At 38.3% G+C, this 13,353-nt stretch overlaps 3 protein-coding genes across 6 annotated transcripts in view; 2 read left to right on the top strand and 1 right to left on the bottom strand.

The window, feature by feature from the left end:
* The first annotated feature begins 25 nt into the window (after nt 1–25).
* On the top strand, nt 26–6,148 carry LOC117295162 (CCA tRNA nucleotidyltransferase 1, mitochondrial-like). Of its 3 annotated transcripts, none has more exons than XM_033777732.1 (7): nt 26–109; nt 1,559–1,867; nt 2,182–2,449; nt 3,124–3,250; nt 3,937–4,130; nt 4,679–4,923; nt 5,333–6,148. In XM_033777732.1, exons 2-7 carry the CDS (start codon nt 1,592–1,594, stop codon nt 5,609–5,611), a joined length of 1,389 nt encoding a protein of 462 aa, XP_033633623.1. In that variant the 5' UTR covers nt 26–109; nt 1,559–1,591; the 3' UTR covers nt 5,612–6,148. The 3 variants fall into 3 exon arrangements, with proteins under 3 accessions (XP_033633623.1, XP_033633622.1, XP_033633624.1); XM_033777731.1 differs by having other exon boundaries at nt 26–115; XM_033777733.1 differs by lacking the exon at nt 26–109 and adding an exon at nt 257–334.
* A 1,483-nt stretch (nt 6,149–7,631) lies between these two features.
* Nucleotides 7,632–11,444, bottom strand: LOC117294670 (transmembrane protein 128-like). The gene is made up of 4 exons (XM_033777177.1): nt 11,273–11,444; nt 9,381–9,570; nt 8,581–8,742; nt 7,632–7,865 (listed from the first exon to the last, which is right to left on the bottom strand). The coding sequence occupies exons 1-4, from the start codon at nt 11,427–11,429 to the stop codon at nt 7,757–7,759; spliced, it is 618 nt and encodes a 205-aa protein (XP_033633068.1). The 5' UTR covers nt 11,430–11,444; the 3' UTR covers nt 7,632–7,756.
* LOC117294669 (cilia- and flagella-associated protein 43-like) overlaps nt 9,904–13,353 on the top strand; it is a 37,767-nt gene continuing 34,317 nt past the window's right edge. The window contains exons 1-2 of one of the 2 annotated variants that reach the window (XM_033777176.1): nt 9,904–9,967; nt 12,825–13,078. In XM_033777176.1, coding sequence (XP_033633067.1) covers nt 9,966–9,967; nt 12,825–13,078 — 256 coding nt within the window. In that variant the 5' untranslated portion in view covers nt 9,904–9,965. Of the gene's footprint in view, nt 9,968–11,926; nt 12,086–12,824; nt 13,079–13,353 lie in introns of those variants that run through there. The other variant, XM_033777175.1, reaches the window with a different exon arrangement.

Raw genomic sequence — 13,353 nt, 5'->3', positions numbered from 1 at the left:
GCGGTGGATTGTGGGTCTTTTCAAAGATGGCGGCGCCCATGAACAGTTTTGTGCTCACGTGTTGTTGTTAGCCGTCGTGCAGATTTTCGCTGGAACATTGCAGTGCTGGGTAACGGTAATTACTCACTTTTATGCTTTTGGTAGTATTGATACCTTGATGATGATTTGAGTAAGATTTACACTTTGACAATAGCCAAAATCACTGATGTCGTCTATACGGTCCTAAGTAAAAATCCTAACGCGGCTAGCCTACACTACGGTTCTACACCCTATGTAGCCCTGTCTACGTTGCGGATGTGCACGCCAGCAATTTGAGTTGTCAGTATGATTGTTGGTAATGTTTTTGTTGTTTTCATTCAATTTCGAGGTAGTAATAGTATAGAAATAAACGCAAATAAACTACCTCCATGGATGGTGGGATTCGTTGAGTTGTTGAGTGACTGAATGAAGATGTTCGTATTTTCATCTATTTCATCATTGACATTATTCAGTCTCATGATTAATCATGATGCAATGAATCTGATGTGATGATGTGATGATGATGAATTAATAGAATCTTTTTATATTAATTAGTTTAGATGATCTTCCCATCAACAAGGGAACTCGGCAAACTCCCACAAGGGGATTCATTCAGTACATTTATTTCAATGCTGTCATACAAAACAATAATACAATAGCGTACATTTATGTCAAAATCAAAACAAGCAATATAGTATGAGGTATGATTAGGTACACAATACTTCAAAAAAAAAAAATAAACAAGTAGTAATTTAAAGACAACATTTAGGTGTAAGGTTAAGCAAAATGCTTTTGTGCCCTAACCTATTGACAGACAAACATGATACTAAGGAACACAAACAAAGACAAAGACAAGGGACAACATGGTCAGACGATAGGTGTAGGCCTACAAACAACACAAAGGCGAGTCATCATTAAATGGACTCGTACTATTAAAGTCATGAATTATAGGGTTATAAGGAATATGCTTTCGTGAAGTAAGACGCCGATATAAACACCAAGCTGACAACAACCATGGAGGACAACAATTCCAATCTCTCTCACAAACATTTGTTTAACGTCTATGATTAATTGCACAAATCAAGAAATTGTGATTCAGTAACTAGACGACAATGTTTATTCTAATCATTGTGAAAATCAGCGGTTAGCTGGGGGATTCGAACTCACAGTCACAACCTTGTGATTGCAAGTCCTGCAGTCTAACCACTTGACCACGGTGACAAGGTTGTTTATAAATTATAATTGATAATTATATGTTCGATCTTCCATATTTATTTAAAACTTATACATTGCGTTAATATAAAAATTATCTAAATATACTATTACTAATTTATTAAAAATATTATTGATACAAAATATCATATTTATAGGCCCTATTTATTAAAATTTACCAATCAATTTATGTTTTTATTTTTTTGTAGAGTATGAATCCATGGACTAAAGACAGACCCGCAGCAGAGCATAGTCATGTTTTTTATGGAAATGCTTTAAACATGAGTGGTTGTTTTTAAATTTATTTTTTTTGACACTTTTGTTTCAGTCAGGAGAAAGTAGATCATCAAATTCCAAGCAGATGTTGGGGTTTGCACTAAGAGTAAGACCCTTTAGAATCCACCTCCAACGAGCCATCCATCAACTACTGTCTTCTACTTCAAGCTGCAAGGCCAAACCATCTCTGAGAATCCTCGGTATCAGGCAGGCGAGCGTCACTTCTTCAACCATGAAGCTTGATACGCCAGAGTTCCACGCAGTCTTCACTCCGGAGTTGAGGCAGCTGGCGGAAATCTTTGAACAGAACAATTATGAGTTGAGGATCGCTGGTGGGGCAGTCCGGGATCTCCTCATGAGGGTGGGTAATTATTCTTAGTTTGGGTTTTAGCTCAAAGTTCCCGCTAACCCATCTTGATGTGCTGGGGTGGCTCTCTTTTATAATTGGTCTTATCCTACATTACTAATTGGGACTATGACATGCGCGATGTTAAAAGAGAGCAATAACAGCCAAACAAGGTGGGCTAAGTTCCAGTTATTTTGGGCAAATCTCTTAGCAATAGTTCGCTGAAATATCAATTTCTAATTTATCATAGATTTTTAGTTTTCCTGTTTGACTGATGCTCAAAGATTATTACAACTAGATCTAGATGTCTCCTTCACTTATATTTACAGAAGCAACCTCATGACATTGACTTTGCCACCACGGCCACACCCACCGAGATGAAAGACATGTTCGAACGAGAAGGCATCCGGATGTTGAATACCAAGGGAGAGCAGCACGGCACCATCACGGCAAGACTCAACAACAAGGAGAACTTTGAAGTGACTACCCTTAGGGTGGATCGAGTGACAGACGGCCGACACGCCGAGGTGGAATTCACAAAGGATTGGAGAACCGATGCTGAGAGGAGGGATCTCACCATCAACTCGATGTTCCTCGGTAAGAATACAGACCCTTACTTACTTACTTAGCTGCTTAGGACTGGGTGTCCCTTGGCCTCCTTGGAAAACCGTCCCCATTCAGGTCTATTTATAGCTAGATGCTCTGCCTCATGAAGTAGAATGTTGGCATCATCCTGAATTTGCACCTTCCAGCGCAGTGGTGGGCGTCCTCGTTGGCGTGGAATACAGACCCAATATTAAGAAATGTTCCTTGGTAAGAACAAGGAATCAAGAAAAGAAACGTTCCTCGAGAGAAGGATCCAACAATAAAACATAAGAAATGGATTTAAAGTTGCAACAAAGTCAGATTACTGTTGTGAAGATAGGTTTATCATTTTCAAAACACAAGTTCACTACAACAAGATTGGAGGTAGAATAGTGTTGTGGAGTCTGGCAGACCGCCCTGCTCAACACCGAACATGATTGGTTTGGCTGTAAAAACAAGTAAAGTAAAGAGCTCTAAATCAGGCAAACCCTTGCCTAGAATTTACATTGAGGCTATTGCCTTCATTGCCCCGGTCTTAGCCTTTAGAGATTTTCTAATTGCAAGTGCCCTTTTCAAAGAGGACATTCTACATGGAGGCCTACAACCTACCTGGGCTAAATTCTGATGTAGGTAGACAGATACACTTTTTTTAGGCTCGACGTTATTTTGTCTGTTTTATTTTTCAGCTCTGGATGGTACATTGATTGACTACTTTCAAGGCAAGGAGGACTTGGAAAGATGCAAGGTGGCATTCGTTGGGAACGCAACATCAAGAATACAAGAGGACTACTTGCGTATCTTGAGATACTTCAGGTAAGGACAAATTGCAAACAGTGGCAGTGTTGACATGGAATCGTATTTTGAGGGCACAATCTCAAAAGTTAGCCCTCAAATTTGAGATAAAAATACGGAGCAAAAAACTCAAGATTGCACAGCACAATCTGGAGATTGAGCGAATTCTGAAATTGCGCTCAAAATTACAATTTACAAGAACACATTTGAAGGTTTCTAAATTTTTATGTATTTTGTTTAATGATTGGTATGAAGCCAGGGTTGTCTAAAAAGTCTCCAGTATCTGATTAACTAAAAACATTTGAATTGAAAAGATTCAGATGATTCAGATAACAGTGGTCCACTGGCCAAATGCCAGTTAAAACACTTGAAGACTGGTAAAAATCCACTCCAAGTTGTCCAGCTGGCTAGTTCAGTGTTGAAAAGCACCCCCATCGCATTTCATATACAGGCTAGTGAACAAAACTGTTGGACTAGTAAAATAACAAGCTAACTAGTCCTAACTGGGTAGTCACTTATTAAGTTAAGGGCAAATCGTATAATGGTTGACAACAACTCAAGTGTTCAGACCGCAACTCGAACCCGCACCCATCAGATCGGGAACGCCAGAGTTCTGGTTCTGTGCACTTGACTGCTCGGCCACGACACGCCACCAAGGCAGGGTCATTTCTGATAAACTGATCCATTATTGTGTTGTTCACCTTTAGATTTTACGGCCGCATCGCCAAGGAGCCCAATTCACACTGCTCTAAGACCCTACAAGCAATCAGAGAGAATGCTGAGGGTTTGGCTCGAATCTCAGGAGAGAGAATTTGGCTGGAGTTGAAGAAAACGGTCACTGGAAATCATGCTGCAAGTCTGATGGAATGCATGCATGATCTGCAACTCACACAGCACATGGGTAAATCAATCATTCATTTGTTCAGTCACTACCATGATCACTAGCCAATCTGACTCCATCAATGATAGTGTTAAAGAAAGTAATGTCACAAAGTTGTGTTCTATTCTGCGGCAGTAGAGAAGTCTCACGAATTCCCCCGCAAAAAAATACTCCACGCAAGTAGCATATATTTCGCAAGACGAGTTCTCAAAGTGACATTATCAACCCAGCAAATAGACATACACATGGTGTTATCGCCAACCAAATATACAAGTACGACATTGATACATCACCATGAAATACCTCAAAGCCCACATTCACAAAGCTATTAAAAGGTCAAATTTGTTAAACACAAGAATTTGAGAAGTTGTGTGGGCAAAGATTGGTTACTATTACCAATCAAAACACATGCACACCGTTACTCACATCCCTAGTAACTGGTTGCCTACAAAAGTTTTTCCTTTAATCAAAGATTATGGAGCACTGTTTTAGCTTCATGAATTTGGACCAAGAGGGTCATTAATGCAGAGAAATATGGAACTACTCTCAGGCTTGTTGTTTATTTGTAGGTTTACCATCGGAGACAAATATCACAAATTTCCGTCGTGTGTGGGAGCGTTCGCAATCCATGGAGCCCAAACCAATGACTCTCCTTGCATCATTGCTCAAAGAACAGAAAGAAGTCTTACAACTTGAGGCCCGTCTTAGAATGTCAGCAGATGAGAGGAAAACGGCTCTGTTCATTATCGCAGAGAGGGACGACAAACATTATGAAAGCGATCCATTAAAGCCGTACAAAGACATTGTTGTTTCAGTGAGTACAAACGCCACATGTTTCAACTAGTCTTTAGTGGCATGTGCCCAATGTCATAAAGCTGTTAAACAAATAGCAAATATCTTTCCTAAGCAGCAATGTAAACTGTGTGGCCATTTGACCGATAACCTATTTCTGCTAAGCAATATATTTCTGTGCTTAGCAAGTTTTTATCCTTTACGAAAATTTTACATCATGTCGGTTTAAAGGCCCTTGTCCAGTCTGTTCTGGGTTGGCCAACTGAGCTGTCTAGCCCTATGTATGTCTCTCTATTAGTCAATATCATTGTTCCGGGTGCCAGTCTGAAGCTATATAACAGTCGGACTTGAACCAACGACCTCCAGATTAACACGTCAGCGCTCTACCAACTGAGCTATTGTATTATCAAGTTTGTGTGTTTTCTTTTTAGCTCCAAGGCAAAGAGAAAGGAGTCCTCACGTACACTCTTGAGGTTCTAAAGTACAGAGGAGAGCAAGAACTCTACGAGAAACTAAAGGAGTGGGAGATTCCAAAATTCCCCGTCTCTGGGAAAGACTTGATTGCCGCTGGAGTGCCCAAAGGGAGAAGGTTTGGGGAGTATCTGGAGAGACTGAAGGAAAGATGGATGGAGCGGAACTTTGAGACAAGCAGAGAAGAGTTACTAGAGATGGTTCAAGAATTATTAGATTGTAAAGATGGTCAAACATAGGACAGTGTTACAATCTAGGCTTTTCCTGAGTTTCATTTTTGAGAGGGCAAGGCCATTGTCATTTTGGAAAGGGCACTTCTTTTGGAAAATCTTAGTGTCTATGGGTAGCTTCTGAAAGGAAGGCCAAGACCAGGGGCAACAGAGGCTTGCGTGGCCTCAATGTAATAATTCCAGGCTTGCAAATCATGGCTACGGATAGGGCTTAGATCATACTCATTTTCTTGGTGAGGCATCTTGTTGGTTTCTTTCACTTGAATCATTGTTCCCAAAACCAAGGCCGAAAGAATAAATTAGTCTGGCCTCCCATCATAGTATACAAGACAAGTCTCAAAATTGCCCATGGCACCCACAGCAATTGCCATGGTGCCCTGTACTTTTGCTGTGGTTTTACAATACAATTTACATTTCCTCGTGGGGGTGACCCTTATCATGGGAAAAGGGCTGTGCTCCTTAAAGATGCTACATCAGATTTTTTGCCCCAAACATAAAAAAATATATATTTTTGAGTGAATGGTATTTCAAAGAGTATCACCCGCTCTAACGAAAAAAAGTTTAACTTTTACTTTTAATGGTCAGGAACCATGACAAAAATTTAAAACATTACTTTTAAAACACACAAGAATTGGTCACGTGATATATTGTCGGGATCCCGACAAAAACTAATTTTGAGCACTTTATTTCACTGCTACTAATAATTGGCGGACTTTTTCGAGCAATGGCTCAAATGAAAGCGTGTAACTTTCTCGACCCCAATCAAAGTACCTATTGAATTTTAATTCAAAAGTTTTGGGTCAAATCGGCAAAAAATCTGACATAGCATCTTTAAGGAGCAAAGTTCAAGACTTTATAGGAATCTCATCTGTTTCATTGAGTCATGTAAAGACAGTGTTAACTCTTTTAAGATCGTTGACATTGGTTAAGATTGAAAACATAGTCATACAATTTCATCAATTTGACTTCAAATGGAAAATATATTTATTTCATATACCAAATTGTGTTCAAATACAAAAAGTAGATTTCAATGGTAGAGAAACAGCTCAACTTAAGTTGATTGAAGCTTTACATTTAAGTGTGTTATATTACAGTTGTTTTACTTTCATACTTGTCAAATTGCACCAATGTACCAATTTAAATAGCACGTTAATCTTTCAGTTATACTGGAGAAATTAAACAAGCGTATGCCAGCTAGGTAACTTTTTTTTCAAAGAATGCCACTTAACGTTTTTATGTTGGTTTTAAACCATCTTTTAGAAAGTCATGATAAGAAAGTACAAATTAAAAACTTCTTTCGGTTTAAAGGCAAAGTAAAACTTTTATCTGTTTGTTTGTTTGTTTGTTTGTTTGTTTTAAATGTAGTTGTATACACTCAAACTAACATGTGGAAGTTTCATTCTAAAAGGTAGTATCGTTTTTTGAGACATCGCCAAAAATCTGGTGCAGTTATAGCCACGCTGAAAAATGCTTTCCTATCAGATTGAAATTTATTTTAATCCCTTTTTCTAAAACTTAATTCCTTAGAAGGGAATTGTTATTAAAACGTAAAATATTAGAAACAGCTGCAGAGCTTCATTTGACTTTTTAAAAGAAGTAAGATTTTATGGTCATTAATTTTTTGGAGGAAATAGCAACCGTTTACCCATTTAATAAATTACACAGATTATAAATATTAATTTATCGAGTGTACACTTTGTGCCTGCCAAGTTGCCAACCTTTGACCCCCCTAATAAGATGTGTCAAATTATCCCTTCCCACACAGGCTAAGGATATGTGGGGAAAACTAAATGATTGGTATAATAAATATTATTTGATTTAAATCTATTCAAATGTGTGAATGCTCTTTTTTCCTTTGCTATCGTTAGAGTATAAGCCACTTCGTCTTTGATGATGTTTACACACAAAAAATTGAACAATAAAAATTGCAATAGAAATACATTTTTTTTATAGAAACATATACAAATACAATTGGATATTTTTCCGTATGGCGCCACCACTTTTTCACTCATTTTTACAAAAAGGGATATATCAATCAGGTAAATTGATACTATATTATTTTATTTTGAATGAAAAAGTGATGGCGCCATACGGAAACTTGTCCATACAATTATATACAAATATAGCCCTGATGTTTATATGGCATTAAGAAATTCAGAAAATATTGGGTAGTAGGCTGACAACAACAATGAATCCCATGAATAATGTAAACAGCATCACAGGAGTCAGGATACTATACACTGGCCATATAGCAATGTTGAGACTGTAATCAAAAGAACAAGAAAACCAGGAGATTAGAAATTTAAACTTGGTAAGCTGACTTTATAAGGCCACATAAAAAAAAAAGTTGTTGATCGTCCTTTTTTCTTTGCGGATGGGGGAGGGATCTCAAATCTCCATGTAATGGGCGATCCAGTCTCGCAACCCTTGCTTCTTTATTGAGTTGAAGTTGATGCGGATTTCATAAAGAAACAATTCTTAAGGATTAGGACAAATGCATTAAAACCTGAAGAAGACGATATAAACAGAGATTAAAGGGTTTACGAAGAAACTATAAATAAATAGTAAACTTGCGGGTACAACCATGTAAAAATCTCTTTAGTGGGAGTGTTGGCTCTGAAAAGAGCCGGTTTGGTCTCAACGTTTCAAACAGTGTACTCTGCATGTTTTCAGGAGACCCGCAAGTTAACTGTTTATATATAGTTTTATTGAAAGATCTGGGCCCAATTTCATAGAGCTGCTTAAGCACAAAATTGTGCTTTTAAAAAGCAAAAAATCCTTGCTTTGTAAAATCAGATTGCCGTCCAAGACTCAACTCAATTATTAAATGCTAAGTAAACAACAGCTAAATACCAGTCACAAGCAATGTATATGGCATGAAATTTTGGCCAGTAACATGTGTAAAACAAGCGAGCTATTTTCGTGCTTAAGCAAATTGTTTGCTTAAGCAGCTCTATGAAATTGGCCCCTGAGCTTACCAAATGGAACCAGCTATAAACGTTCCAGTTGCCAGTGGGATTGCCATGGGTACTGCGTTTTCCCAATCACTGTTTTTCTTTATCCAGCTCAAGAATACAATGAGGTAACCACCAATGCAAACAGGTATGGCCAGCAAAACAAGGCCCAAGTACAACCAGGATCTGAAAAAGAAACACAATCAAACCAAACACTTGAGTGGATAAAAAGAGGAGAACAAATAAATGGTGGCGCTATTAATACTAAATTCTGGTCATGAAATCAAGGATGAACTTAATCACTGTAGCTCTGAAGCCTCAGGAAAACAAGGATGCTTTCAACATAGAGCAAGGATGCTTTCAATGAACCAGAAATAATGACATAAACCCCTACTCTCTCATAATTTGGGATTCTTTTTTGTGCAACACCTATCGTGAAAAAAACAACATTGCGCTCCCAATCTATGGTGCCAGGGAAATGACATGAGGACTCTTTGCTTTGTTGTCAATATTATTTTTTAGGTACTTCTGAGATCAAATTCACAAAAAAAATAAACATAACACCATTTAGAATGCCCCACATTAATAATATTAATAATAAGTAGTATAGCACACGTATCTACCAAACAAGGTACTCAAGGGGCTGAGTATATATAAACATTCAGAAAGATTGCAGTGACGAATTCTGAGACCCAATTATTTAGCACCTTATAAGGGTTTACAAAGTGCTACGGCGCATACAGCAGCCACAGCCAGGAACACTGGGGCGAACCCCTTCAGTTTTGAAAAATCCTGGGGATACCGCTGTTCATTCATTAACCTACCTGTAAATTCGATGGTCTTCTTTAATAGCAGGGATTAGGTCTGTGTAATACAGGATAGCAGCAGTTGCGAGTATCCACAACAATGTCTGGAGGTTGTATGGAGAACTTGGCTTCGTGTTCGTCTCTAACTCTTCACCATCTCGGAGTTTCTGAAGATCCACTAGTCTCTTCGGATCAATGTTTTTAAGATCTGTATACATAAAAATAAAAAGCATCCCCTATTATTTTGATTGATTTACAAACAAACTGTTCATACACAAATTAAATTTGTCAACTAAAGTCACCACAAAACACAAGGAACAATGCAATAGACTCTAGATGCACAATGTGTTGCGCACATACACGCTGCACGTCTCCTACCTATCGCTATGATTATTGCAACTAAATAAAGTACAACCAAGCAAGTATCAGACACTCTGGCATCCTGCATATTTGGCACCCACTTGGCATCAGGAAATGTTGGCACTTGATACAAACTCTGTGCATGTGCTGAGTTTGAGGGTGCTGTGTTTGCTAGGTGTGCCGAGTTTCTTGTAATCTTGGTGCTGAGTTTGTAAGCAAGGTGCAGAAGTGACCATACCAAGTATGTAGGCACTAGGCAATCTCATCTGCTACATAAATTAAAATATGTGCATATTTACGCATCACATATATTGTACAAAAAATAAAAACATTGTGTACAAACTAAAATTAAAACATTTTATTTTAATAATTGTAATTAAAAAAAAGTGTGTGATTTAATTAACTTATTTTTAAAAGACCTTAAAAAGGAGTTACAGTTAAACTATTTGAACCTAATTAGTAATTTTATAATCAAAGCAATAGAAAATAAAGGTATGAAGCGGGCTAGTTGCGATAATCGTAACCCTCCATCCTCCCGACGGTCGGAGACCGGAGGGTTACGACACAAGACTGATATTATCGGTGTAACTAGCAGTTTTGACCAGTTTTTGCCAGACTCGTGATAAGATTCGTCCTTTTTTTCCACTTTCCAAAATCATGACAGACATTCTAAACACATGGAGTTGATCTTTATTGTTTGACAACGTCATCTGGAACCCTTAAAACAACATCATGAAAATATTTGGCAGAAAAAACGACAAAAACTTACCAAAAGACTGACCGAATATATCCATAATCCATAGCGGAGCCAACTAGTGATTTTGAACGTCGCACTTGCTTGGCAACAACCAATCAGCGTGACCAAACCAAACACGCATCTGGACGAGCCATGGCTGTCGTATGCTGTCACCGCCTGTGTGTGTAAGCACCGATCCCCCGCACCGAGTGCGCAGCATGCAGGCATGTACATGTACATGTACATGTACTGTATGAACATCGTGTTTGGTTGGGTCACGCTGATTGGTTGTTGCCAAGCAAGTGCGACGTTCAACATCACTAGTTGGCTCCGCTATGGATTATGGATATATTCGGTCAGTCTTTTGGTAAGTAAGTGTTTGTCGTTTTTTCTGCCAAATATTTTCATGGTGTTGTTTTAAGGGTTCCAGATGACGTTGTCATACAATAAAGATCAACTCCATGTGTTTAGAATGTCTGTCATGATTTTGGAAAGTGGAAAAAAAGGACGAATCTGATCACGAGTCTGGCAAAAACTGGTCAAAACTGCTAGTTACACCGATAATATCAGTCTTGTGTCGTAACCCTCCGGTCTCCGACCGTCGGGAGGATGGAGGGTTACGATTATCGCAACTAGAAGCGGGCGGAATTTTAAAGGGATAAAAACAAAATATCTGGTGTGTTAGGTTTTACAACTTTAACCTGGCAATAGAGTGCGTTGTTTCCCATTTCAGATTAACTTTTGTCTACTTTCTTAATCTTTGTATTGTATTGGGGCTTAATTGTAAAAAAGTAAAACAAAAACAAGTAAATACCTCTTCCATACGCAGCCATAAAAACGTCCGCAATCCTTCTTCTTCGGAGTTGGAATTCATCTTCTTCTCTTTCGGGTATTCTTGAAGAAGTTTCCTCCTGCGAGTCTGTTTGACTGTTGTTTTCAGACATTCTTACTCGGTTCGTCGACTGTGTCATGTCATCAGTGCACGAGTGAATGTACAAAACGTAACTAGTGTAAATAGTCTGTCCCCCATGGTAAACAAGTTTTGTACACCATTGTATACCAATAGCAGAAGACAAGGAGCCAACTAGTTGCTCTTCCGGGTTAAAAACAGATACGTAGACTTAATGACAATTCGTTAGTCAGTGTCTATGTTGCGGTGAACACAATAATATAACACTGTTTCGTATATGGGTACAAATTATTATACAAAAAACTGTAAAATTTGACTGTTTATCACCCAAACCAAAAAGTGAACTTTAGTGGCCACCATTACATCAAAAAGGATACAAGCGTTTATGCATATCCAAACAACCTGACACACTCACACCAATTACCGACTTGATTTTAAGACTAGGTATTTCGCTGAACTTTAGCTGGTACTAAATCTTGTAATCCATTCAGTTTCGTGTGCGCGTAGTACCAGCTAATATCCTGGCAACAGAGAACGCACGAAGTAGTAGTGGGACTTTTGCAGTAGGATAAATGAATGGTCGTCCAAACTTCAATGTTTTTGTTATGTGCACGATTTATTTATAAATTTTAGTTCATAATTAAACCAATTTATATGCGATTGTTTAAGCTATTGTAGCGTTCAAAGTATGGACAGTATTGGAACTTTGGATCTAGCGTGAGTATAGATTATTTCAGTGTTTCTTGATTTAAAAAAAATCCAATGTTATGTCAACAAATTGATTGTGTTTTCTTTTTTAAATTAAAAATTAAATGAATAATTTTTGTAAACAAAACTTTCAAAAAAGGTTAGGCTAGCCGCTCTTTGACATTGATCAAAAGGAATAACGCATTGCCAAAATAAGATCTACGGACTACTTGACTTTCTAAGTTATATAGGCCTATGTTTTTTTGTTATTGTTCAATTTATGTAATAAAAACATGACAATTGAATTGACAGGTCTGGACTAATAATACTAAATAGACCTTATGCACATGACGTCATTTCAGTACGGCGCCCCCGCATTGAGGTCAAAACGAGATTGTTCATTGGTCAATCTATGTGCGTTTTGATTGTTTCGTCACCGTTTGACCTCAAAGATGGCGGCTGGATGACGTCGATGCATAAGGTCTATAGGCCTACTAAACTAGTATAATGTAATATTAATATTCAAAATATTTGTTGTTGTGTGTAAAATTGTGGAAAAGTTTTGTATCCTGCCACCACTTTTTCATTCGCTTTCGCACACTTCTTTTCCTCTGCTGTACAGGTTTTGTTTTCCGGTGGTGTTTTTTTACAAATTTGTATGCGATACTTAATCAACTTTGTTTTTGCTTGCAAAAATATTGTTAAATATATTCATTGTAATTCGTTGTCAATTTCATTTTGGATTTGTTGTATTTATGTTTGTTTACAGGTGGGCGCAAGGTTACAGTGGATCAGATGCCTTATTTATCAACCGCAACACCCTCTGTTACGTCTGTGGGAATGGGATCAAATTCATCGACATCACTACTGGCCGCGAGGAAATTTACTCCTCACCAGGCATGGGCATTGGAGCCTTCACAGTCAGTGGCAGTACACACCTCGTGGCTTTCTCCGAGAATTGCCTCAACCCTCGGATCTTTGTATTCTCCTATCCTGGGTTCACACAGAAGTCTGTTTGCCAAGGTTAGTTCCCTGGCCTTCAACTGACCAATTAATTTAGTTGCTATAACGTAACCCTCCTGCGAAGGGTTACGTTATCGCAACTACGATTAATTGAGCTCCATTCCCCAAATCTAACTATTCAAAACCCTGCAGAATCCAGCGGCCAGTTTAGTTTGATTCGTTTTTGAAAGGGCAAGGGCACCAAGGCATTTTCTTCTTGGTAAAAGGGCACCCTATGAGTAAATTTCTACTGCAGCTTTTAAAGGGCACCAAGGCAATGACCTTGGCACAGAGTT

Source organism: Asterias rubens, chromosome 9 (genome assembly GCF_902459465.1).
Source record: "Asterias rubens chromosome 9, eAstRub1.3, whole genome shotgun sequence".
Classification (NCBI taxonomy): domain Eukaryota; kingdom Metazoa; phylum Echinodermata; class Asteroidea; order Forcipulatida; family Asteriidae; genus Asterias; species Asterias rubens.
This window is presented reverse-complemented; position numbering and strand designations above follow the sequence as displayed.

Coding starts and splice junctions, on each gene's coding strand:
- LOC117295162 (XM_033777732.1), top strand. CDS start 1,592: ATGTTGGGGTTTGCACTAAGAGTAAGACCCTTTAGAATCCACCTCCAA. Junction 2,450..3,123: donor CATCAACTCGATGTTCCTCG/GTAAGAATACAG, acceptor TTTATTTTTCAG/CTCTGGATGGTACATTGATT. Junction 4,924..5,332: donor ACAAAGACATTGTTGTTTCA/GTGAGTACAAAC, acceptor TTTTCTTTTTAG/CTCCAAGGCAAAGAGAAAGG.
- LOC117294670 (XM_033777177.1), bottom strand. CDS start 11,429: ATGACACAGTCGACGAACCGAGTAAGAATGTCTGAAAACAACAGTCAA. Junction 9,571..11,272: donor TATGGCTGCGTATGGAAGAG/GTATTTACTTGT, acceptor TTATGTATACAG/ATCTTAAAAACATTGATCCG. Junction 8,743..9,380: donor GAAGACCATCGAATTTACAG/GTAGGTTAATGA, acceptor TTTCTTTTTCAG/ATCCTGGTTGTACTTGGGCC.